The sequence below is a fragment of the Etheostoma spectabile genome, chromosome 3 (assembly GCF_008692095.1).
Source record: "Etheostoma spectabile isolate EspeVRDwgs_2016 chromosome 3, UIUC_Espe_1.0, whole genome shotgun sequence".
In the NCBI taxonomy this organism is placed as follows: domain Eukaryota; kingdom Metazoa; phylum Chordata; class Actinopteri; order Perciformes; family Percidae; genus Etheostoma; species Etheostoma spectabile.
In genome coordinates, this window is record NC_045735.1 from 24,977,147 (window position 1) to 25,004,343 (window position 27,197).

General features: G+C 40.3%; 2 protein-coding genes across 8 annotated transcripts in view; both read right to left on the reverse strand.

The window, feature by feature from the left end:
- The window catches only part of septin4b (septin 4b), a 45,481-nt gene extending 33,756 nt beyond the window's left edge, over nucleotides 1–11,725 (reverse strand). For 2 of the 5 annotated variants that reach the window (XM_032509229.1, XM_032509227.1), the window contains exons 1-2: nucleotides 11,489–11,725; nucleotides 7,305–7,312 (exon numbers count right to left, since the gene is read on the reverse strand). In XM_032509229.1, coding sequence (XP_032365120.1) covers nucleotides 7,305–7,312; nucleotides 11,489–11,540 — 60 coding nt within the window. In that variant the 5' untranslated portion in view covers nucleotides 11,541–11,725. The remainder of the gene's footprint in view (nucleotides 1–7,304; nucleotides 7,313–11,488) is intronic. The other 3 variants (XM_032509200.1, XM_032509230.1, XM_032509222.1) reach the window with 3 other exon arrangements.
- Nucleotides 11,726–12,664: 939 nt separating this feature from the next.
- Nucleotides 12,665–27,197, reverse strand: part of limk1a (LIM domain kinase 1a) — a 56,415-nt gene continuing 41,882 nt past the window's right edge. For all 3 annotated transcript variants that reach the window (XM_032505586.1, XM_032505593.1, XM_032505603.1), the window contains 13 exons: nucleotides 24,355–24,464; nucleotides 22,878–23,093; nucleotides 22,441–22,546; nucleotides 22,038–22,243; nucleotides 21,535–21,721; nucleotides 21,146–21,232; nucleotides 19,050–19,181; nucleotides 18,777–18,836; nucleotides 18,228–18,293; nucleotides 17,534–17,702; nucleotides 17,296–17,351; nucleotides 16,446–16,603; nucleotides 12,665–15,920 (listed from right to left, as the gene is read on the reverse strand). In XM_032505586.1, the coding sequence (XP_032361477.1) occupies nucleotides 15,752–15,920; nucleotides 16,446–16,603; nucleotides 17,296–17,351; nucleotides 17,534–17,702; nucleotides 18,228–18,293; nucleotides 18,777–18,836; nucleotides 19,050–19,181; nucleotides 21,146–21,232; nucleotides 21,535–21,721; nucleotides 22,038–22,243; nucleotides 22,441–22,546; nucleotides 22,878–23,093; nucleotides 24,355–24,464 (1,722 nt within the window). In that variant the 3' untranslated portion in view covers nucleotides 12,665–15,751. The remainder of the gene's footprint in view (nucleotides 15,921–16,445; nucleotides 16,604–17,295; nucleotides 17,352–17,533; nucleotides 17,703–18,227; nucleotides 18,294–18,776; nucleotides 18,837–19,049; nucleotides 19,182–21,145; nucleotides 21,233–21,534; nucleotides 21,722–22,037; nucleotides 22,244–22,440; nucleotides 22,547–22,877; nucleotides 23,094–24,354; nucleotides 24,465–27,197) is intronic.

Below are 27,197 nucleotides of genomic sequence, written 5' to 3' on the forward strand. Positions count from 1 at the left end.
CCATGAAGACCATATTTGTACAAGTATCTCTTTATAGTGGAATGGTGTACCACAACTCTAGTGTCTGTCAGGTCTTTCTTGATGGATCGTGTAGTCAAACGTCGTTTTTGACTTGCTTTTCTCACAATCCTGCGAGCTGTTCTGTCTGATTTTTTTTCTTGGTCTTCCAGATCTTGCTTTAACTTCCACTGTTCCTGATGACTGCCATTTCTTAATTACATTCCAAACAGAGGATATTGGCATCTGAAAACACTTTGCTATCTTCTTATAGCTTTCTCCTGCTTTGTGAGTGTCAACTATTTTCAGTTTCAGTTTTCTAGACAACTGCTTAGAGGATCTAATGGTGCTGTTTGTTGGGGCAAGGTCAGATTAGTCTGGGCATTTAAAACCTTAAGATTGACATCACCTGGTCTTTCCAGACGATGATTGAGAACAATCCATGACACGGTCAGGTCTCAGCTTTCCAAAGGGTGCGGTGCATGTTATAAACTCTGCACGGTGCCCAAACTTTTGCAGATGCCATTTTTTTGTTTTCTGTTACTTTGAAAGTGTAAATGATGGAAATGAAATTTAACTTTTGTGACATGTTATACAAGTGTCTAATCTGTCATTTGATGTCTTTTGGAGATTTTTCCATCTTTTCTTGACTTCTTCATGCACATTAATAAAAATTTTCACCTGAGGTGCCAAAACTTTCGAGCCCCACTGTAACTAAATGTCATGAGATGAACCAATCACACGTGGATTAGTTGACAATACTCTATTTCAAGACACTCCATTTAAATGGGAAATTTAATTCATTGGGTTTCAAAAGAAAAAAAAAGTCTTAATAGAAAAGCTTAAAGCGGTCTGTTTTCAAACATAGCTGACTGACATGCAAATAAAACTAAATGGATTTTTAGCGCATGTAGTAATATAAGTTTGCAAAAGGAGCACATCAGATAACAACTGTTTCTCAGTGGATATGCAACTTCTATTTTTACAAAACGCCAAATTTACAGTTACACCTACAATGCTGAGTCATTTGCAGCTGAAGTGGATACTGATAATACAGCATATTAAATCTGTTTCCAGATCGAGAGAAAGAACAGAAAATAGCAGTTGCTTTTGACTTATGGAATTCCAGAAAATGTTTGCAGAAAACCCCTCAACAACTAGTAAAAACTGACTGACTGGTGGCGTGACAGTGTTGTGTTTATTTCAGCAACTGATTTTTAAAAGGGCTGGCTGTGGAGTGACATGGATTAAGTCACACACATGTGCTCACACACACACCAAAGGGTCAGAGGAAGGAAAATTCACACACCGTGCTGATGGTCAATAAAAGTGCACCTGGTCTTTGAGTCCCATTACATTTGATACTGTTTAACCGCACAGGGTGAGCAGCTGTTGTTGAAGGAACAGCAGATTTAAAAAGGACAGTCAAATCCATATCCACAACTTATAAAATAACTTGCTAATTGATGAATGAAGAACACTTATTTCTTCTTTATCCTCGCTTACTAAAACACCTCCTAAATCCCACTTACAGTAACATTCTCTAAACATTGTGGTTTAAACTGTGTCTTAAACTTTCAGCTTCATCTTTCCTCCATCGATCATCGTGTCACAGCATGCTAACACATTCCATGCTTTACTTATACCCAAGTGCTTAAATCTGATACCACCATATGTATATGTTTTGTCTGTGACTGCTGGTTGTGTTGAAATTGATAGTGAGAAGAATACAGAAGGTTTCTTTACTATCGTTGTGTATTTTGGGTATGCTGGATTTTCATCACTGCGCACACTTTCCACACAGTTGTTTTGGTCATTTAGAACGCCTTCAACACCACAGCATTTCCCCATTTCCTCTAGATAATCTCAGACTATCCAATATCTGTGCCATTTTATATCAAAAACCGAGATCCTAAAGATAAACGGCTCATGTCCACTGACAAACTGAGTCAAGATAGACGATTTATGCTCTCTGAGGACATTAACCATCCTTTACTACGTCCCCTGTCCTCGAGAAGATCTCCACCATCTCCCCTGCTCGTCTTTTGGCCTGCCTGGGATTTCCTCTTACTGTCCTGCAGCATGGTGGCAGTATTTGGAAGTGTTTTCTCAAGGTGAGTGGAGGGTTCTGCAGCTGAGGGCAATGCTGCACCTGGACACTCACAGCTATCATCTTTATGTATTAGCACCTACACAGCTTTACACACACATGCAAGAAAATTCACACATACAGACTTCAGCACTCATGGCTACCATCAGAAGTTGTCAAACACATGTAGTATTTAAATCTTAAGAAAAAAAACACCTGAAAGACTATTACTGTCAGGTTAACACCTGTTGAATATGATGTGGTGGCATTTTAAAAACATAAATTATGGACTTGGGGGCTAAATGTTGCATACAAAATTCATATTATTCACCTAAAAATAAATTTGTACAAATTGCATTTCAAAAACATGCTTTTAATATGACCATTTGTTTGTAGCGGTTCTGATACTGATATTTTAACGACTTAATGTCTTAATTTGTTATCTGCCTGGTATGTAGCTGTGTCTTCCCAGTGCCTGCAGTTAGAGTAAACTCTCTCAATTTGCTCCCAGAGGCACAAAGATTAGATCAAGGCATCCTGGCTCTCAGCCTAGGCTACTGTCCATCCTAACAGAGTGTGGTTGATTCTCCGCCTGAGCGGTGTGGAACTTGTCTGTGTTGAACACTGACACACAAAATATGTAAAGTTGCAGTAAGAAGAAAAACTCCACCAAATATTAGTGTTTAAACATTTCCTAAAATGCCTTTCAACAACACGGACAGAACAGGCCTAAATCTACCTTATCACGATGAGGGTTTTATTAACATGACAGTGACTTTGGAGAAAAAGTCAATGTCGTTTATTAAACATGCATCATGCCTCCAGGATTAATTGCATCCTTGCCTATTAAGCAATAAATCATAAGTTGACATCTTTAGGTAATATTTGCCATATGCTTGTTAAATCAGAAAAAAACCTTGGGCGTTTATTACTGACATTTAATAAAGCCTTTTCCTTTATTAATCTTCACAGTAACTGCAGTGGAAATAATGTGTCCCTTCTTCCTCATGTTATCATGAAGAAGCCTGAATAAGACTAATACACCATTGAAAAATTAAACTCATACAAAAATGACAATATTTGTGTCAATGTTTTAGCTGAGCTACAATACATTACTTGTAGTCACCAACTTTTGAAGTATGACTTAATGACTGCATAAACTACGTAAGTACACCCCTGCATGTAAATATATTTTCAATGGGCTGATCCCACAAGGATTAGACAAGAATGCTCTGAAGGAATTTGAGAGTTGTCCCACAGAGGTTAGGGATGAATGTTGCAAATACAATAACTGTGCAATGTGCACATAGAATTCGAGTATGCCAAAAAATTAAAAACAGCCACACTTTAGATGTGAATAACAAACCATGCATTCAGCTACACAGCTACATCACTGATTGTCACCATTGTAGAGAACATGCAGTCCTTAGATGGAAGCCTCTCAAATACAGAACAGCTGCAGCAGAACACAAATGATCTGTATACAGAAAGAATCCTTTACTCCCTTTTATCATGGCGGTCAGAAAGCTTTGATAACCACTGCCATGACCTCAACACCAACACAACTTCCTACCAGGAAGCTAATCATCCCTGGGTTAGTAGAACAGGGTTGTGTCGCCGTAGCATTTCAAGCGTTGCTAGATGAGTGCAGGGACCTCGTTGGGGGCCATGGGAACTGGGCTGATATTATTTATAGCGGGTGGGGGGCTTGGCAGAGGCCACTTCTATGAGGCTTTGGAGGAATGTCTAAGGTCGCCCTCTAACCAAACTTCTGCAGAGGGCTGAGGATGGAGGTTGGGAGGCTAGCTCTGGCTGACGTGGGACATCTGCAGAGATGAAGACACGAGCCAATTAGTTTAAGGGTCTGGTGAGCAGGCCCAGCAGGGACAGGAAGGAAGCACAGAGCTTAGGAAGTTAGGATGTCAGAGGAGGACCAAATAGGGCAATTCAGCAAGCCATTTTAAAGCTCGCCGTTTACAAAAAGGAGGCAAAGACTATTAACAGCAGTCTTCAAGCAGATATTCCAGAGAGGTTTGCACAGGAATGCATAGAAGGAGAGGAGACGTATAGATTAAATAGCCAATGATCACATCCTTTCTGTAGTAACTCTACAGCTGTAAAACATATATGTGTAGATTCTGTGTGCTTAACAGCATTTGGTAAAAGTGTTTGGTATTCTATTTGTTGCGTAACTAAGCATCATGTCTAGGATCATTTTGAGTTTGTAGTTGTTGTTTTACAGGTCTCTTTAACAGCAGGCACAGTAGGAAAAGCAGAAGAGTTACTAATAACATTAACAATGGCTCTGTTCTATTCAAGTGAACCAGTAAGTCATGACTGTGTGACAGTCAGGCAGCATAAACAATACCAGAACCCTTAAAACTGCCCTCATTAATTTGATTATTTACTCTGGTCTTCTCAATGTGACACCTCAAAATATCTTTCATGAGTAAGGCCTATTGAATGCATTATATTGATTATACTGTTTCTAAGTATGTTGCACCTTCATATGGTAAATGAGGGCAACTAAATATTATAAAGATTTTTTGGGGGCATTTTAGTCCTTTATTAGACAAGATAGCTTGAGACGTAAAATGGGAGAAAGAGGGGGAATGACATGCAGCAAAGGGCCACAGGTGGGAACCGGACTGAGCCTTTGTACATGGAACGCACGCTCAACCAGGTGATCTATCCAGGCGCTCCCAAAATTTTTTACTAGCTATAAAAACAAATCAAACGTACCCACAGCATTTCCCCATGTGATGATTATATCCAACATTAACCTACATAATTCATATTGAATGAAAGGTACATTCACCTTACAATACAGCTTCTCTTCCTGTGGAAAAACTGGCTCTTACAAAAGAATAATGATGGCGTCAATGTTCACAGCAAATCCCTCTTTAAGCACTCATCTTTCACCATCTCTTTATTGTTGTCTTACAGCGACCTTGTATTCAGTGAAGTGTTGCGTGCCTGCTCCCTAACCCGATTGTTTGCCCTCACATCAAACTGAAAGAGCCCATAGGGCCGCCTGTCAAAACCAAGCCCACAGGCCAAAAACCCACTGCTCCAGCCTCTATTTCTGCTTCACCAATGTGCCATGATCACACAGTGAATTGCACTACATGCTCAAAGAGTAAAGCCCACACACTTTTCCTTAGTGGTTATACAAAATAATATCAGGTTTTACTGATGAGTGATCCGCCACCCTCCCTCACTGAAGGGCTCACAGAGTAGAGTGTCACTATTGTTGGTGTGTGGATTGACCGAAATATTGTAATAAATGACAAATTCACTGCACAGGCAAGAGCACAAAGTTAACATTTGATACTATATGGTGGTCAGATGATAACAACTACATATGTAAAGGGAGAGAGAAAAGTTGTTTTAAGTCTAAGTAAAATCTTTCCAATCTAACACATACAGTGTCAAACTATAAAGTCAATGTACTATGAATGTCATCAGATCATGTCTCACACACCCATCATTTGACATTCCTGTGACTTAATTGCTTGCAATGTTTTGTCTCTTTAACAATGAAATGTCAATCAGTGTACAAACGGGTGTGGTGCATCATATCTCCAAATTCTGCCATTCCAGTTTGCAAATGAATGCAATGAGTGTGCACACACTAGCAGTGACAGCAAATGAGAAAAACAGGCACAGCTACAGTGGAAACAGAGGAAAGGGAAAGTATCCACTGCAGTAGCTAGCAAGCTAATGGGCTAATAAAGTCCAAGTATAGACTGACTACACTTTGGCTGCAGTGGCAAGTAGCATATGAAGGCACAGGAAGCTAATGGCTAGTTAAGTAAAAGCCACAGAGGAATGCACCATGGTTAGTGTGTGTGAGTGAGAGAGAGAGAGAGAGAGAGAGAGAGAAACCGTCCCTCCTCTGCTTCTCTGTCCACAGCTGGCATTGCCCATGAACAGTGACGTCATTCTATGTGTGTGCATGTATGTGAGGTTATGTGGCATTTTTTAGGCTAACAAAAGGAAACCACAGCCACCCTCTTGCTCCACCACACCCCATAGTCTTGTGCGGTGTACAATGCCGAGGTGTGGGCGCAGGGGAAGGGCACTTTAGTTATGTCAACCTGGACTGAATGATGGCTTTCAGAGGAGAGATACATTGTTTTTAATGAGAATCACACTATGGGTGGGGTTTTACGAGCAGGAACTAAATGTATGTAGACTTGGTTAATCAGCTTATTTAATCACATACCCAAAAAGAGATGTGCCAAACCATCATTACCAATGACCAGTGAACAGTGGCAGCAACATTGGGCTGGGCCGTGGACAGATGATGACAGTTTCGTCACAAGGTGTTTTCTCTGTCAGCACACCCTGCAGCATTGTCACATAGACTAGGAATGTTGCTGAGGAAGGAACCAGGGTTTGTCACACCCATACAGAACCACTGCTCCCCACCCTTCTATGAGCTGTTTGGGCTTATAAGCAAACACACCTCCTTCCCCACCCCTACGCTTCATCCCCACACAGCCGAGCCAAACACAGCTGTGGGGCTGTGGGATGTAGACAGTGACATAGAGAAGGGGAGTAGAGAAGAGGAAGGATAGGGGGAGTTTTGACACTGAAGTGGCAGGCTACTTGAGAGGCGATAACAGGTGAGCACCATCACTAGATACACTTCAGGAGAACTGCTGACTCTGCTGAAGGATGATCAAGCTGTGTGCTAAGAAAAAAGGCAACTAAAAACACTAAAATGGAAAGAGTGAAACTCAGCAGGTACACAAACAAAGCTGACACACAGCAGATTCTCAGTCGTCACTTTGTGACACAAGAAACAAGAAAGTCTGGGCTGTATGAATACACCCATTTTCACGCAGCTATTCCTAAAAAAAAAAAAAAAAAAACACACAAGCTCCGAGTTTACACAGGAAAGTTGCATGCTCCGTTTGAACACTTTGTGAATAAGAAACTACAACAGTAGGCCGTGGCTTCAGCAAAGTTTGAAATTCTAAAATTTAAAAGGGATTCACTTATTTTCACCTTTAAAACAAAAATCCCTTTCAAATGAACACAAACAGCACAACAACCCCCCTGAATAGCAGTCGCCATCAGTGGTAACATGGGCTGACATCAATAAACCCCTATGTCCTCATTTTGGCAAGATAATCGAGGCCAAATCTCCTTCCACCAGTGACCTACTTCGTCTTCGGCAGCAGATTTCAGGAAAACTTTAGTTTCTTACCTCATCATCTGGTTAGAGGAGGATGATTGATCCACAGTAGAAATCATTTCAAAATCCACATCCAAAGGAGGTCATGCACATAAGAAAAGAACAGAAACACAATTTTGTCAACACGTTGAAAATATATCATCTGACAAAACAACAAGTTGGGTGAACATGTATGTGAATAACACTGGTAATAATCTGAAAACAACTGATCGATGCTAACATGCTTAGGTAACATTTGGGGTGGCATCTGACCTTTTTGTGGTTATCACATAGTATTTGACACCTCATCCATCATCATTCAGTTTCAGGATCTACCTGACATCATTTATTTATTCGAGAAAGGGAAACCCTATAACTTGTTTAAACACGTCACATAAAAAAGTCACGGACTGGTTACAAATGTTTACTTTTCTCTGTAGGTTTTTATTAGTTACAAATATGATGCAAAAAAACAAATCTATGCTTTATTTATAATAAGACAGCCAAGAAACCTATTTGTACACTAAATTGTGACAAAGACTTACTGTTGAGCAACTAGATTAATTAGACAACCTACCAACACATTCAACTTCTGCACATCTCTAGACCTATTAAGTATGCTTTCAATAGTTTTAGTTTTAAAAAGGCTGAGCCACATAATTTCCCTTTTTTAGCTCTATCTATCTATCTATCTATCTATCTATCTATCTATCTATCTATCTACCGTGCTTGTGTTCCCCAAATAAATTGGTGGAGAGCTCCTGGTAGGTTTTTTTTCTCAAGGATTGGGCTGCAATAATACAAGACATTGATTATTAAAGGACAATACATCTGGAAAACTACCCCGCTGTTTCAGTTCATGTCAGTTTGTGTCAGGGAACAAAGCAGGTGTGACACGCTGAGGAATGAAACTGGCACTAATCTCAAAGTCTGGCACTTTCAGATCAGTTGGCCTCTCCAGCAATTTGTCGTGAGCAGACACCGGTCGAAAACGGCCATTTACTGATTCTTTCAGTTCTTAAGAGGCAAAACACATTTCTTTACTCCAGAGCCACCTGTTCTGGGAAAACTTACTGACAGTATTGAAAATATTGATTCACTACTTTTCAGGACTATCCCCACCTGTCATCTCACAGAGCCGACAGTGCTTCAGGGACTAAAATACAATTATAGCCTTTGTCACCATTTATAACCACGTCAGGAACAGCACAAATGTTCCAGTTGACAGGCAGAGATTCAGTAGTCCCTGCATATGGACAATATATAATATATGAGCCACATATTGCTGCTGCTGCTCTTTAAAACAGAATTGGCATCAGTATGCATCACTCCAGATGCACTTTGAGTGAAATTACTGTGGCAGGATGGCATGCAAATAAGACTCCTGTGCACTGTTGACAGAGCAAACAAATGAACAGATAAATTAAACATCCACAACTGCAGCTATCCAAAAATGGCAGCAAATTCAGATCTGAAAACATGTTATTACAGAATGTTAGAACATGTGACAATGTTAAATTCCCGTGCTGTGCTATAATGGCTTCTCGCTTGACTTGCTCATTTTTCTTGTGGTTCATCTCTTGACCTACATGCTGAGGTCCTCCACCAGGGATGCCGCCAGCGCAGCCACAGACAGCGGCGAGGATTGTCGCACAAGGCTTTGCCTGAGGAATATGTGCTAATGCTGACTGTGCCTCCTATCAACGCCACTCACTTTCCTACTGGGTGCCTCGCACAGTTATTGTTTTTAAGTGAGTCTGGGCTGGTGTCTGGGATTGGTGTCGCGTGTGGAATGAGAACATGTGCTTAATTTGTTAAAATGGGTTATGGGCTCTCAATAAAGCAGCCCCAGTTTCTAGTCCAAATACAGCTCAAGGGTCCGTTCAGCTACTAATTGAGTTCAGCTACAAAGTTTTGAGTTTTCAATTCACTGACTGATATGTGTAAACAGTTCTATAAAAAGAAATATCACTAAAGGACTGTTTAGACGATATTACAGTGAGTTGAAGCAGGAAAAGACATGGAAAAACTAACATTTGAACTTATCACCAAGATGTAAAATCTGAAGTGGTTCCACAAAAACATGACTTTACAGAGATACTATAGGTGACTTTCAGGGCGTACAATTTCACTTTCTGGTTAGGAAAAGATAAGATGACCAACCACATAGAAAATAAACTTTTGCACATGCAACATGGATTTAAAATAAATCTGTTTCTCATGATGCTATCATGGTTTCTGGTTAAACTAATGCAGTCGTATACTCATATATTTAGATCTATCTATGTACCTTAGTCATAGCATACAGATTGTTATGAGAAAAAAGGAGCAATTGGACACATACATGGTCATTAAAGCTTCTGCCACACATTGTTGAGCCTGCAAGCCCTCTATCCACTTTGGTTTATGTTTGTAATAAAACATAATCATCACAGGTTCAGCACAAGATCAATACACGCAAGAAGAATAAATGAATACCACATGGAGGCTCGGCTTTATCTGCATACTGAAAGCTGCCATCACCTTCCACTATCTTCTCTCTTTCTTCTTTGTCGTCAACACAGCAGTAGTATATACCAAAGGGCAACAGTTTCAATGAGTCAGATGTATTAGTGTGACTGCAGCCTCCAGTGCACCATGTCATGAGACTGATGTGCCAGGAAATGAGCAACTTTCTTTGAATAGGCTGGGAGCCAACAGACATGATAAGATACAGGGGATACGGTTTGAAACAGACAACTAAATCTCTTTGATGCTACCAAACAGAAAGTCTGGAGTATCGTTAGAGCTATAGTCCAATATATTTATCAGATGATGAATGATATTAGCTTATTGCAGATATATCATATAGGTGTATAGCTATGTCAGCTGATTTATATAATGTGTGTGATTTTTCACCTGTAAAATGTCCCTTTAAGTGCATCGTGGTCACAATTCTTTGAACAAACACATTTTATCTAAAATGTGCGCTTACGTTATGAGCGGACCATTGGGACTACTCTGTCTACCATTCAAGAGCTGGCCCAGAAAAAGATCCCTGTCGAATGCAAAGAGCATCATCAAGGACCCCTCTTACCCTGGCCACAGACTGTTTTCCCACCTCCCCTCTGGAGAGCAAGGACTGTAAGACAAAACAGCTTCTTCCTAACTGCTGTCAGACTGTTGAACAATGAAACTCACTAAAACAGTCCAATCAATCTGACTATTCATATACAAAATAATCAGTTTGGAATGCACATTATTCTCTACCGCACTATTTCACTTTAAAGACAGATATTTATACTTTATACTCTTTCCCAATAGTATGTATCTAGTATCTAGATATTTATATTTTTCAGTTTTTTTAGACATTTATATTTATCACTCTACATGCTCTGCACACCCATATAAGCATTTAAGCATTCATTTATTTTAATTCATATAACTAATAACTTGACCTTTCCACAGTGTTTTTAATGGTTTCTGTGCTGTATTCTTTTAAGCTGGGAACTTTGCACGTTATTTTGTACTACAGTGTACTGTGGTATGACAACAAAGAAATCTTGAATCTTAAATCTTGAATGTTGTGAATTTCTTTAAAGAAAAAGTCGGATTGTTAAACTCTCAAGTATCAATATTAGAATCTGTTTCAAAAATCCAGTCAGGGTCAGGCTCTAGCATGGGAGCGAGGCAGTGATCTCATTTGGGTTAGAGTGTAAAGTTCCCTGACAACAAACGGAGCCAGAACTACTTGTTTTAGACTGCTGCAGGGTAAATAAACAAGTCTTTCATGCAGCCCTTAGTTTGCCGGTGTGCTATCCAGCTAACACTATATCTTCGGTCCAGAAATAGTTTATTGTGGCGAGTCTTGGTACCACTCTTGCATAACTGTGGAATTACAGTGTATGCTGCTGATGCCGTGTCCCGTGTGGAGCTCAAACTGCCGGGCTTTTCGGTGATTTTCGTTTAGCAGAACGAAGTGTACCCTCCAGTAAAAGTGTAATTTCCCTGCACTCTTATCATCGGTTTACAAACCTGGATAATTTGACTTGTAGACTCGATATATTTATCATGACTGACGAGTATTTTTAAGGTGCATGCGGCTCCGAGTGTCCTAATGAAGGAAGACACGGTGTGTAACGTTAGGCTTAATTGTGGGTAAGCACAAACGTGCTACACTAGCATCGCCAGAGTAATAACACATCCCACACGCAGTGTCAGATGTTAAGGATACTGACCGTGGTTGAAGATTGTGGACCGAAACCGGTTGTTGCTGGACGAATGTTCCATCTTTTAAAGTTTCAGCTGCGACCTTCTTCTTCTTTGCCTTCTTTCCTCGTCTTCTTCTTCTTCTTCTTCTTCGGTATTTTGCTTAATTCCCTCTCTCAATCCCAACACAATTGAGGCGAAATGACAGCCCGTGTGTTTGACCGGACAAACCCGTCCCCCTTGTGCGTGTGTACACACACACACACACACACACACACACACACACACACACACACACACACACACACACAGCCCGCACGGTGACGTCACGAGCTGTTGCAGCAGCAGCAGCAGCAGCAGCAGCAGCAGCAGCAGCGTCGGAATGAAAACAATCGCACGTGGATGCGATGGGATGGGGTCACGTGCACCCGCAATGGAAAAGAAAAGCGCCATTCCTCGCGGAAATGAACGGTGGTCAGGTAATTGTTAGCAATAGAGACACACAGTGCACAAATAGAACAAGTAAGTGTAGCCTATTTGAATGTCATGTCACAGAACTACTATCCCTGATCCCGCCCAGTGTTTACAGGGGTATGTTGGAGGAATCACCATAAGGCTATGCCCTGCTATGGTTATTAATGTGGTAGGTTAGCTGATGTGCTTTATTATTATTTTAATATTAATATTACTTGTAACACTAGTAATATACCGTCAGAGGTGAAATGTGGCAAAGTAAAAAATGATGCATGTGTTTCAGTATTGAGGTATTTTTGAGACACTTGAGTACCTTCATTTGACTAGCCTATTTCATTACGTTATAAAAAAAATACATTTGTTTTTACATTTACATAAATTTGAAAGCTAATAGTTACTACTTATTTTTAAATTAAGATTTTAGACACAAAACATTTGGCCAGTTTATAAATATCTCTGCCTCAATTACAACATTAGTGACATCTGGTGGTCAACATGATTTCTAATGAATTCACCTTTTCTTTTCTAAGCAAATGAAAGCCCTATCTTGAACACTAGCCAACACATTTTCTTCTAGCGTGAACTCAGAAGATGTTACACGTTATTGGACCTTACATACTTTGCTCTGCTTCAGTAGTGCAGATGTAGAGGAAGGTTAATAATAGAGTGAATATGAATAGACCAACAATGACTGATAGAGATATAATCATTAATGTACACACTTTGAGTCTTTGTTTTAGAAGCAACAGTTTTATTTTTAGCTGTGACCAAAGGAGAAAAAAAACAACAGTCGCCTCCTCAGAGTCTAAATGTTCACGTTCAGGATTAAAGTGCAGAATTGTTTTCACAGCTTGTGTAAAAAAAAAAATTAAATACGACCAAAAAAAGAAAAGAAATATAATATTAAAATATCAAAACTAACAATGGAAATCTGGAAAATATAAATATGATACAGAACAAGATGAAACATCATACATCATAGTATCAGCAATGATATTCAATCCACAGGCTTGCACTTATGATACATAAAAAAAGAAATCAGTTCACGTTTTCGAGTCGTTGGCAAGGCTAGCTTACAACAAAGGCACAGCATTGTTCAGAGGTAACGATCCTTTGCAGAGAAGTGCTGCGGCAACATTCTCAATGATCCTCAACACGTCCTCACAGACACACCAGACATGCTCGACATGGCTCAGACCGGAATGGAGAAGAAACATGGCAAAGCCACTCGTGTACACTACATGCCCGCGGACAAACACATCAACCAAGAGGGGCTGGTTTTACAGAAGCATATTTTGTGTTATCAAGCTATACATTGACAGAAAGTTACATGCTGTCTAACAAGTCTCACTGTTGCTGTTGAATGCTGCTTTCCTATTAAGCTGTTGAATTAACTGAATTGTGAAGTAAGCTCCAGAAAAGTACGGCCCTGAGCCAAAAGCGGGAGATGAGGAGGTGAGACAGGCCAGTTTAAGTGCTCTATTATCGGAAAGACCAGCAGTGGTTGCAGCCTCTGTGGGCATCACATACGAAACCAAGCAGTCAGAAACAACGCAGAACACCATTCACAAAGGAACAGTCTATAGGCAGCAGGCAGAGCTGGGACATCGCATCCTCTTGGTAGCAAAGACATTCTGCAGACTTACAGACAAGCTTAAAAAGCAAAATATAGTCATTCTTTCTTTGACTTTAAGATACTGAGGGATAAAAAGGGGTCCTGCCAAAACTGTATTTAAAAATGGATTCATGCACAGAAATGCATTTAAATCCTCAGAAACTGTTTGCTATCAAGAGGAAGAATATCCCAGGTCCCATTTTTACAGTTGAAAGGCTCCATCAGTGTCTTGCATTCATATATCAACCTGAACTGACATATTTTATTTCTTTATCACAAGTAGCCCAAGAAAGGAAATTAACAAACATGGCTTTAACCAGCCATTTGGAAATATAGTGCAAATTAAAGTACTCAAATGTATACAAAAGGATCAGTGGTAATATATATATATTAAAAAAACAGATGGTGCGTTTTTTCATATTTCCTTTTTAGGTTGACTTTATCATTTTGTTTTCTTATTTAAAATGACATCATTTAGAGACAAAAACATAGCTCAGTTTAGAAGCTGACCTACCTAGTACATCATGCAGCTCATGAAAACAACAGAAGGAAATAAAAATAAAATAAAAGATTTTTAGATTAGAGACAGAAAATGTTAGAAGGTGCAAGAGAGCTATCTGACAGTGGAAGGGATGATATCTGAGGAGTGCCCATGTTAATGCAATGCACACAGACAGATGCCAGGACAGACACATATATACAGTGATATTTACAGCTAGCATTTACATGTAAACAAACAGTGGATCATCCACAGGACGTGAGACAAATATGTGGACAGACAGCTGACATGATGAGGCAGTACTACTTTACAGTACATGAGACAAGAGTAAATAATTAACAATAGATTGATTCCCCTAAAATTCTCAAATCATATATAATTAGAGTAGATCATAATATTCTGATTTAGTTCAGCAATATGAATAGATAATCCAGTATTACAATTAAGTTTACTCCAGCACACCTCTATGGGTGCATGAACTCCAAGATGACCAATCAAATGTTTGAAAACACTTTTTGGATAGGGGAAATTACATAATGTAACATTTACTGAGTTTGAACTAAGGGTGAGGGATACTTTGGGGTAATAAGATTATCTCAAATGCTAAAAGCCCCTAACCTCAGCCACAGTTGTGACAATGTAGAAAAAAACAAAATAAAGCTTTCAGCTGTACCTTATTGACTGCTGTCAAACTTGAACTCTTCTTAATTTCAACTGGTCGGCCAATAAAAATATGGCAATGTAGCGTACGTATATATAAAATATGTCTGTACATTTACAATATTTAAAACATTTACAGTGTCGCCAGCTATGTACACTGACATGTGTTTGAATGGATAACATATGCCACGTCAATATGAATGAGATACGCTAACAGCTCTTTAAATTGGGAGAAAACATACCAAATCTATGGAAAAGATGTGTTCCTTAATGTTAGGTCAGTGCTACACAACAAATGAGGGAGAGGGGCCCAGACACACGTAGGTCTTGTAGTTTATGACCAAATGAGGTCAGAGGGACACGGTGAACCAGGACAGCATTATTTACACTCATGCACTCCTCAGTGAACTATTTAAAGCTTAAAAGGTTTTGTTTGACTCGTAGTGGACAGCAAGTTGATCTCAACCTTTATGTCTTAAGCGACTGGCGGGCCCCTCTCCTTTGCATTTTTCACAATTTCAGTTTTGATATCCAAACCAAAATCAAAATCAAACCAAACTCACACAGAACCACCTGCTGTAGAGGACCAAAGTGAGGAGGCCATTTGCCTTGATGTTTGGACTACTTTGTCCACATGAATATACACACTACAGTAAGTACAGTTAGTATTCTTGAATTGTATGACCATTAATGTTAAATCTACATGATTTAGGACTTGAGTCATGATTTGAAAGTTATGTCTGATTGCATATGACACTTTAGCTTCGGGTGCAGCAAAATCAAGCTATCATATTCAATGTCTCTTGATTTGACTTTGAATGTTTGTGTGTGTGTGTGTATATGTGTGCTTCTTGCACAGGTGGCTTTTTTAGATCCACATTTCCCCCTGAGTCTGCTCATTAAGCCTGAGCCAGCCTGCGCCCGCAGCTTCAGACATGGAGGAGTATTTACACGACTCCTCCAGCCGCTGCTCTGCCGGAGACAGGCGTTCACTGCCCGTGTGGGGTTTACTCTAACTTCCCACTCCTCCAGTTGTGTTAAGCCCTACTCTGGCTGTTCAGGGTGGGTGTGCAGGCCGTTTTCAGGGCGAGTGATGCTGTGGTTTTCCCAGAAGGCCTTGTGCAGCTGGTCCACTTCCGACACCAGCGGTAGACCAATGTCCAAGTGCATCTTCAGGTTCTCCAGCCACTCCTCCAGTTTGGAAAATGCAGGCCTAAAAAATAAAGAAAGGAGATAGGGATCTCAGTATAAAATATTTGTATTGCATTTTATTTTATTTATTTTTATTTGTGTATATTCACTCCAAACCACAATAAAACATAGTCCTCTTACCCAGAATTCCGAGTTTCATGGCAATTCGCTAAAGCTTATAGTTGTAGCTCACCCAATACAGTGTAAGGCATCTTACTTATGCTGCTCAAGCATTAAAAATACATACAGAAAAACTCAATAAGTCTCTTTCCAGATATTATGAAACGGTCTCCCATGACAATTCACAGAACTTGCGGTTTCTTGTTTCTTAATAAAAATGAGTTCTCAGTAAAACTTTGCACAATAAAATCTTGTATTCGGTAAAGAAACATTGCCATTTAATTTACTATATGCGGGTGAGCTACAGCCAACAGATGCGAAAGTCAGCAAATTACCCTGAAACTTTGAGTGAGACTAAAAAACAAAATGTTTAGGTGAACTGTCCCTTTACGTATATTTTAATGTTAATCTGTTGTAGATGGCTGACCGTTTGTCTGCATCAAGGTCACAGCACACAGCAGCCATGGGGAAGAAGGCGGGGGGACAATCAGGGGGACAGAAGTGCTCCAGGAAGCCAGACACATTCAGTCCAAAGTCCATTGCCCTGGGGAGGTAGTCCGGGTCTGCGTTTACCCTGCCAATTATCTAGAGAGGGCAAGAAAATCAAAAAGAAAGAGAAAGAGTAAGACGAGTTAAACATGGAACATCCTGTGCCAATCTGCTGAAACCAGTAAACCTTTCAAACTGAAGAGGAGCGTTGCCAGCAGACCACAACCACGGTTTGTCGGCCTGTCAGAAGCCACATGAAGACAACTTTGCTTTTCTGCTCCCTCTAATCCCTGAAATATTCTCTGGCTAATGGTGTCCATCTGGGGAAGTCATATCTTGGGGCTTCTGAGTGACTGAACTAAACTCTTGAGCCCAAATTATGTGGATGGTGTGTGGCCGGGCCCAAAGCTTACTATATTTTGAGGCCTGGATTTTCATTTGGAAAGCAACTATCTGGAATTTTGGAAGCAAGACCTTTTCCTCATAAAAGGAAATAGATGTTTTACAAATAATGGGAGGACTTGACATTTTGCAGAAATGTTGACAGAAAACATGTCAAAATATAAAGTTTTGGGGAAAAGTGGGAACAAAAATTGTTTTTGGGTGGTATACTTTGGCCAAATTTAATGAATGTTAAAACTGCAAAGAGTCCAGAGGTTTTGAAAGGGTTTAAAGTTTTCAATTTTCTAGGAAAGCAACTTTTCAAATGACCGATAAGCAGAATTTTAGTAGCCTCTATGAAAACCTAGTTGGGTTTTTACTAGTACAGATAGTGGAAGGTGACTTACCTCGCAGAGCATGATACCAAAGGAAAAGATGTCTACTTTCTCATCGTAGCTCTTCCCTGGGAAGAAAAAAGGACAAAATTTAGTCTTTGGTTCATTTTTTAGGAGGATATGCCACATATAGTCAACGACTGTTGCACTGCAGTGACTGTCGTTCTCTTCATCTTTGGAAGGTGTGAATGTGTTTTAATATATAAATCCATCTTATTTGAAAAGACAGAAGTGTTATTCCAGCTCATACCGTGGATCATCTCAGGAGCCATCCAGTAGGGGTTTCCCACCACGGTGTACCTCTTTCTGCGGTCATGCTTCTTCAGGCTGGGCAGTTTGCCCTGCGACAACCTGTCATCGTGCTTGTCGTCCACCATGAGCCGAGCCAGCCCGAAGTCTGCCACCACCACTGAGTTGTTCTATACGAAGAAAAATAAAATGTCATAAAATGTTATTGTTGTGCTGCAAGCATATTTGCTGCCTGGTACTGCAAGAGAGAGTTATAAAAGAGATAAATGCTTCAAGGTAATAGCAGCGTTCAGCTAGTTTTAAGCTCCTTCAGAAAACTTGAAATTTAAATCCAAGCATCTAATTTCTCTGAGTGTTGATTTCACTCTATACAAACGTCTTGTTTTCATGTGACACATATACTGTCTCTATTTGAGTAAGGTAGGCTGGAAGTTTACGCTGCAAGTAACAAAAGAAGGCTTAGTCTGTTATAGCTACTGCTAACAAAGCTCTGCTTTGTTTTTGTTTCTGAAATTCCACAGAAAATGACAGGTGTTAAATCCTCAAATAAAACATATTGTATGTACATAGGCACTGTATATTCTCACACACACACACACACACACACACACACACACACACACACACACACACACACTCATTCACTCACTCACTCACTCACTCACTCACACACAACGGAATACACACGTTCTTACCTCTCGGACTAGACAGTTGTATGAGTTCAGGTCCCGGTGGATTATGTTCATGGAATGCAGATATGTCTAAATGACAGATAGATAGACAGATAGGAGAGGACCAAAAGGAAGGAAAAATTAAAAAAACAAAAAAACAGAAAAGGTTGAAGCTTTTAGTATTAACTAAAACCCAAGAGCCAAGAGGAACAATCCTGTCTTGTCTCCTCTCTAGTAGCTGGTGTTGTAAACACAATAATCCAGTCATGCACGAGATTCATCATTGTACTCATATCAAGAGAACACATTAAGAATTGATGGTCTAATCCAGCAGGAATTCATGCTGTAATTTTAAATAGAGGCGCATGGAAAAGATAGTGCAAATTATTAGGAGAAGGGCTGCGGTTGGCAAACAGACCACTAGAGGGAGACAGCAGTGAGGCTATCAGGAAGTAATGCACCCTCCTTTACTGTTACATATTAAGGAATGTTACTGATGAGGCTTTACAGCTGTACCGTTTAGGATAAAAGAATCGTTAACAATTAAATGCACTTTTTGGTCATTGAACTCACCATCCCAGCAGCTATGTCCTTGGCAAAACTGACCCGCTGGTTCCAGGGATAGTTGCTGTCCTGTGAGCAAAAACAATTAAATGTCATTGTATTCAGGCTCAGATGTTACTGATGAATCAGGACATCTAACAAAAACAACTGCAAACACCTGCAAAATACAAAGACTCCACCTGAAGCAATGCAAGACCAGACCATTTCCTCAAATACCAGGTCTACTGAATGCATTTTTAATATTAAATAGATAAAAGTAACAGGCACACACTGTACCCTCACCATTTTCTTAATGATTTCCCTTAAGGTGCCTCCCTTTATGTACTCTGCAACAAAGTTGAGTCTCTTGTCCTTGTAGAGGACTCCAATGAACTTGAGGACGTTGGGGTGATCCAGGCAACGCATGACCTTCACCTGAAAAAACAACAGACATATTTAGACACTGACACTGAATGCTGCTCAAGGATCTTGACAGTCTGAGCTGATTATTAACTTTGGACAAATTGGTAAACCACATAATAAAACTTAAAGGATTAATTCAACATTTTGGAAAACAGACTTACTGGCGTCTTTTTTTTAGTTTTTGAGAAGACCGATCTCATTTACAAATAAATACAAAGCTACAGCCAGCAGCTGGTTAGTTTAGCTTAGCAAAAAGACTGGAAACAGGCTGAAACAGCTTGCATTGCTCCGTCCAAAGGTAACAAAATCCACCTACCAACATGTCTAAAGTTCACAAATTAACATGTTATATCTTGTTTGTTTAATCTGTGTAAAAAACAATTGTGTAAAAACATAAAGTTGTGTTTTGCAGGGGGTTACTGTATGTGCTGGAATATTTCTTGGTCTGGTCTTTATCTTTTCTGCACAGACATGAGAGTCTTTTCATCTTGGTAAGAAAGCAAAGTAGTTAATTTCCCCAAATGTCAAACTACTCTTTTAACTTACAGTTTAGTGATACTAAGTTGAATGAATTGTACCAATTCATTTCAGGAAAGCTGTTCATTCAAAGCTGTTTGTCAAAAAGTGGATAGTCAATTAGTCTATGTGCAGATGGAATATAATCAGGCCGAAACAAAGTCAGCTACTTCACACACTGACATCTTAATCTCAGCATTAGTTGATTTTGGTTTTTGAACCAAACTACTGTTACCAGAAAAACAAGTTTTGTCTAATGGTCACTGAGGCTCATACAGGATTCTGCTCTATTTATTTTGATGTGAAAGGCAACAGAAACTTCCAGCATAGTTGAGAACTTCTAAATAAATCGGGAGCGCTAAGCAAAGGCAACGCTACCCAGCATGTGTGGTGTAAGAGGTTATGAGCAGTGGTCACAGCACTACAACAGTATGACACTTCATAAAACCTCCCGGAGTGTTGGTTCATGAAGGAGGAAGGGGGGTGAGGGTGAGGTCACTATTACACACACAAAATGCTGAAATGTTATCCGTCAAGTCTCATGGTGTCTTTGTCTAAAAAACTCTTGGTGCATTCCTTTCTCAAACAAGATCACGAGAGACTCGGTGATGTGAGTCTTGGGCCACCTACAAACAACCAGCCAGCGGGAGTAGTATTCATGCTTCATTGTGGTTTGTTTTATAGGCGCTCTTTCTACTCTGTCGTCGTCTACACCATTTACAAAGCAAAGACTCAATGTTATTGTAACTAAAAATAAATCTAATGCCCTACACATATGGCACCAACTCTCCTGAACTTCAAACATCCCAATTAAAAAGCTGTTAACTGAATGAGAAACAAGAGCTTGAGGAGTAATTCAGATTCAGATCACAAGCGTAAAATTAACTCATAAAGTTACAGAAGTCTAAACTTCTAGATATGAGTCATTCTTTGTTATCTGTCAGACTAATGGTAGGAAGCTCTGTGTGGGAGGGAAAATTCTGTTGGTTTCTACTCATCCATCATTTTTGGGAGAAAAAGCTGTTAACACTCAATTTTGTCCAATTTCAGAGGTAATTTCAAGTATTTTACATTCATTTATTCAGGCGAGAGAAGTCTTCCTTTTTTATTCACTCATGCCCTACATTTAAACAGACGAGATGCTAATTTTAACTGCAATATTCAGCTTCTGGTCATGTACAAAAATACTTTTTCTTTCTCTTCCTCAGCCCATATTTTTCCAGATGGTCCAGAAATTCAAACCTGCAACAAACTTGCTTCACTAACTTCAGGGCACTGACTGCCCTCATTTTACTGATTAAGATGATGTTTGTATTGAAGGAAATGTACGTTATGTTATGATCGGAGGTCTAAACTTACATAGAGATTTGAGAGTTGATTCAGTCTCTGAATAGAAAACTGAGAAAATCTTACACTCACACTTAATGACATAACATCTGGGATTTTCCATTTCCACCCACCTCTTTCAGAAATGTTCTCTGCGTCTCGTCATCAAAGCGAATCAACTCCTTCATCACCATCACCTCCCCTGTCTCCTTGTGGGTCACCTATAAAATGACAAAAAAATCAAGTTAAGCAACAAGCTGCGAGACTGAGACAATGTTAACCATAAAGGATTTGAGCATTCTACCTTCTGTATGTCAGCATGGGAAACAGACATTTTTGAAAACTCCAGGGTGTATTATAAACACAAAAATGTTAACTTCCGGTCTCTTTATACTTCTCTTACTTATCTCAATGCTGCCACTTTCTGGACAGTGTGAGTATGACTACATTTGTTCTCTTAAGCATTTATGCACATAGCAGATACTTTACATACAGCTAGCAGTGTCTCTGCCCCCAAATCTACCTTGATGGCCTGTCCAAAGCAGCCCTTCCCCAGCACCTCTCCATGGATGAGGTCAGATGGGCGGAAGATGCGGTGCGTCTGATTGGACACGACGCGGAGCGACTCTGATCGATTGATGTCCTTCCTATTGGAGATGGGGGACGCTGCATTGCTGGAGCCTGGTGACTTATCAATGCTGCAGCTCCTCCTGGAAGGTGAGACAGGAAGAGTGACCGGAAGAGAAAGAAGAGAAGGAAAGTAATGGAGGGGTAAAGAAGAGAGACGCAGAGTGTTTGATGAGTGTTTGGAATTACGGGAGTTTCCTTATCAGATACAGTATATGTAGGCAGGAAGAAACTCATACACTAAACAGCTAAACCTAAAGGAACACAAGAGATGAACTTTTGGCAATTAATTATTCAATCGTCACATCTAGGGATGGCTTTGGCTCAGGAGCTAGAACAAATAGTAAAAATATCTCCCTGACAGAATCTGCAATAAGCAGCCTTAAACCGGTTTCTTACGTGATGATGCGGGATTTCAGGCTGTTTATGTCATGGTTGGGTGGCTGTGTGATGGGTAGGATGGGACTGGGGCCCTCTGACAGAGGGGTGGACAGGGGGCCGTCCACTTCAGCCTCTGAGGAGTCTCCCTCATGCCCCTGACTGTGAGGGTCGTGCTCGATGGTGAGCTGCAGCAGCCGGCTTGTCTCCTGGATCAGCAGGTCGATCTGGAGAGGAAGAGTTCAAATTGGTTGATCAGTCCACAATTAGAACAGCACAGAGCGTTTATATAGCTAGAGAAATGCTCTGATGAATAAAGTCTGGTAAAAACGCTTTACAGAACTGCATTGAGTAGAGCATGACATCAAGATTTCTTTCTTTTGCACAATTACAGTAGAGTAAAATCTTTCACTGTGCTAAATACCTCATCCAGAGGGACATGGTGAATGGGCGTCCCGTTGATTTCAAGGATCCTATCTCCAATATGAATTGAGTTTTTCACATCTGGACTGATGCAGTCTGCGTCCACCCTGAGTAAAGAAGAACAATAAGCACCAAAAATGAAAAACACCTTTCCGCACACATTGAAAGATTTTAGTTTGGACACAGACCAGAAATTACTAAAGCCTTAGCCCTGCTCATTTCCTTTTCCTTCCATTCTATTATACATTTTAAATGATTCTCATCTATCACACTGTCTACCCTTCCTTGTCATTAGTCCTGCAGGCTGACCTGTCCTAGACTTAGTGTCTCTCCTCTTCACACAATGACAATCCACAAAATATGCACACACACACACACACACACACACACACACACACACACACACACACACACACAAACATGGACAGATAGACTCACTGGGAGACTCTGACAGTAGGTCCGTGTTCAGGGCTGTAGCCATTGGTTGGGCTGAGCGGCTGGTCGATGGCTACAGAGAAACCTCGCCCTTTGCGTCCGTTGTTGCCCTCAGCGGAGGCTGGGATGGACACAAGTGTGACCGTGTGTGGGATCCGTGAGCATGGCGAGTCCGGCAGCGACACCGGGGTGACAATGGTCTGGTAGTAACAGTGACCGCTGGAGCCAGAGAGAGAGGAGGGAAGGATAGATGAAATGGAGGAGGGACGTTATAAAGAGGTAGTAGTACTGTAATAGTACAGATAGTATAGGTACAGAGAATGGGAATCCTAGTTAGATTTCTGGCTCTCAAGCCATTCATGCAATCATAAGGAGAACGTGTTCTCATTACAGCTGTTTTTACAGCATCACATGCTGTTGACAAGATGTTGTTTTTGCTGGATTTGGGAAAACACTGAGCTGACTATTATTCCCTAAAACATGAAGAATGCTCGGAATGTAAGGAGGATTCATGAAATAGCTGCAAAATGATTCAAAACTAACACACCCGAGCTGATATGTAATTTGAATGACCTTTCCTTTTTCAGTACACAAAGCCCACTTTTACCCAATCTACATGTAATGATCTGAGATCATCACGCTGTCATCATCCACTTCCACTCAGAGACAAGGACAAAGGCTGTTCTGTCTGTGATACACATTGAACCCTGACAGTCCCACTAACAAAACCCTGAGCTACACAAAGAAAGAACAACCTGAACTTGAAACAGACACAAAAGAAGACATGTGAGAGAAATTATTCTCATAAAGAACCTGATTTGAATTGACAGGTTTACGATTAAAACCATCAAAACTGAGACTGTTAGAGCGGTGAATATGTTAATAAATGAGCTTCTTTGTAACTACTATGTCTTGAGCGATTTACCACAATAAATCTCCGTCACCACCTTAAAACAACTGTACTCTGAGTAGCTTCTTATGTTTATTTGGTACAAAATACCAAAAAAGAATCGACAGATCTTAAACAATAAGCTCAAAACTGTGTGTGAAAGCCGTGGTTGCTGTGAATTTCCACCATTGCATTGTCACCACAGTTGGTCGTAATGTCGACAAAATGTCTTTTGAAGCCCAAAATATGCTGCATAAATTTAAGATTGTGTTAATCAACTGCAGCTTTGGCTTTTTGTGTGTGTGTTTTTTTGTGGCTTTATTGCACTTCAAAGGGAGTGGATTAGTTTGCAGGAGAAGAAAGAATAAGGAAAACTTACTAAAAAAAGGAAAATTACAGTTTGGTAAATTAGGAGGGAATTGAGCTACAACACCACAAACTGCACAGGCTTTGATTTGCTAGTGTTACAATGTTAGGCCAATTAAAGACTGAAGAATGTAACAAGGTTTACATCTCACAGTCTGATGTCATTTTGACAGACTTTGATATTCGTGTGTGTGCATGTCTTATGATATTGTGCTTGAGACTCACCAGTAGAGTTTGGATCTCTCCACCAAAGCGTATGTGTCTCCATCACCGATGAACGCCCTGCAGTTCAGACAGGTGAAGCATTCGGGGTGATACTTCTGTTCCCCTGCGACCTGTGAAGAGAAAAACCAAAGACACAGTTTAAAGGACATTCTGCTTTCGATGTACTGTGAAAATGTGATTTACTAGGATGTCAAAGGGATTGTTTTCTGATCTCTAGTGAAAACAATGCAGAGTGTTTTTGATGTGACCGCAGCAACAGGCAACAGTTGCAGAAGTAGGGCGAGGTCTGGTCACTGAGGGGAATACTGACTGAGAGCTGGGAGATTAAATGTTCCGCTGCCAGATCCCCCTCTGAGAGCTTAGGACAGTTTTGCAAACAAGAGAGGGAATTGAGTTATGGCCGAAAAGCAGAGCAGGCAATGAGCAGATGAATCACACGGGCAGATCCGAGGATGACACTGGCGCCAGAGGTTTCAGCTCTGGATGTACATCAGGCCAACAGGAGGAAACCAAACACTGTTAAAATATCAGTTAATCACAAAAAAATATAAAATCATCAACTCAATTGAGTAACAACCTTCTTACTTTTATTGCTGCTTATCAAATCTGTTTGCCTATGTTTGTGACTCGAATAAACTGAGATATTGATTAAATGGCCCACACCCCCAAATATATCACTATCCACCCCTTAACCTCCTTTGGGTCATTTTGCGCCCATTGATGCAAATGACCCACCCACTCAACTACTTCATGACTTCTATGCTTAAACATGAGCTACGATGTAAGCACTAGAGCTGTTCCCCTGAGGCTGTGCTTGTGGTTTCATTTTGTGCACTGACTGGCAGATTTTTTTGGAAGTAGTGGGCTCCCTGACAGCACTTCTCAACTGCAGTGATCTGCAATTCTAATTTACTATGCCAGGAGTACGGAGGGCTTCACAGAAGAGTGCAGAACAAACAACAATCAATTAAATGCAATGGAAAACAGACATTTTGTATTGTGTAGTCTTACTATTTAAAGAGAAAATGGATATTTGCATAAGATTTCTTTAGAAAAGACAATATATTTCCAATATATTTCAAATTTCCAATATATAATTCAGAGAAAATGTCTATCAAACCAGCATCATCGAAGAACTAAATATGAGCTCATGGACACAATTCTGAAATACAGCCTTAGTAACTGGAAAATTACAGCAAAATTAACAATCACCCAAAGAAAGAAATGTTACTTGTGTTAAATGGTCCTTGAAGCTGAACAAAACGGGGTAACTGAGACGAAAAGGAAGTAAAATGTGAAGATCAAAGAATCGATAAAATCATTGCTTCCAGACATATGTCTGCTGCCCCACCCTCCTTGGAGAGCAGCAGAGAAACCACGAGCACACACTCACATATAAACACATGCTGACGGCCCTCAGGCTGCAGGGAGGAAGACATAAGCAAGTAACTAATCTAAGCAGAACCTTCTAGCAAAATACCAGGAACCCACACCACAACTTGGTTTTCATCCAAGGAGTACTATAATCCTGAGTTTACTGTTTTTTTCTGAGGTAATGGAATTATATCCTCAACGTTTCTTGCTTTTGGAATCAGAGCAATGAAGACCCTCGAATAGTCAACTTGCCGATTAAGTATTTTCATCTTTTTCAATGTTGTCTAATAGTCATGCTGACAACACAACATCATAGCAGAGAGACAGAGTGAGAGCAAAGAGAAAATAGATGTAATGACTTTTTAATGGACAATGGAAGAAAGCAGCTGTAGGTCTTTATTGACCGACTTAATTTCATTTGTTCATTGTCTTTCAACAAGCTTCATAAAAGGTGCCATAAACAATTACGTCAGGGAGTATAACACAAACCATCAGAAAATCAAAAAGTAGGAAAGAGAGATGAGTCAGGAGACTCTAAGGGCCTAGCAAAAGTAAGTTTACTTCAGAATTCAGAATGGAAAGGTAATTTGAAAGTTCAATACAATAATATTTATTTCATGATTTAGTATCAGATTTGTTAATTTGTTTGTTTGTGGATAGCTTTGAATTTTCTCTCTTTGTGTGTGTGTGTGTGTGTGTGTGTGTGTGTGTGTGTGTGTGTGTGCGCGTGAGGCTACGTTTTTGTGTGAAATGCTTTTATTAAGCAACTGTAGAAAGGCATTCAGAAATGTCAACAGATGAGTGCATCAGCGCACACGGGGCAACAATCGCATGTTAATAATCTGTTTAATTTAATATGTTCAATGTGTTAACCTTTCCTGACTGTGGTTGGAAAACCAGCGGACACTGGTTACCTCCAGGGCCCACATTATAAAATGAGTAACATCAGGGTTAAAATCCCGTTTCTGGTGAGCAAATGAATGAATTTGGCTTTCAGTCTGAGGATTATTTTGGACACCGCACACACTGTGTACAAAATTTAACACATCTACACGTCTGCTTCCTCTTTCTATATCTCTCTTCTGTCCACTTACCACACACACATGCACTGAGCTCTCTTAAAGGAGCCGCAGCACCATTTTACAACAAATGCCTTATCGCACTGATGTGACCAAGCCCGACCCGAACCCGACCATAATTTCTATCGGGTACCGTTGGGAACCGTCGGGCTTGGGTCGGGTATCCATGCCTTAGGGCATGTGTGTGTGTGTGTGTGTGTGTGTGTGTGTGTGTGTGTGTATGTATGTGTAGGTGCTGCCCTACAAATAGGAAAGACAGGAAGAGATGACAGCTGGGCGGAGATGAAAAGGGTGTGTGGCTCTGCACAACCTGACACTCTGGCTTACATTTGCTTGCCAGTCAACACACACACACACACACACACACACACACACACACACACACACACA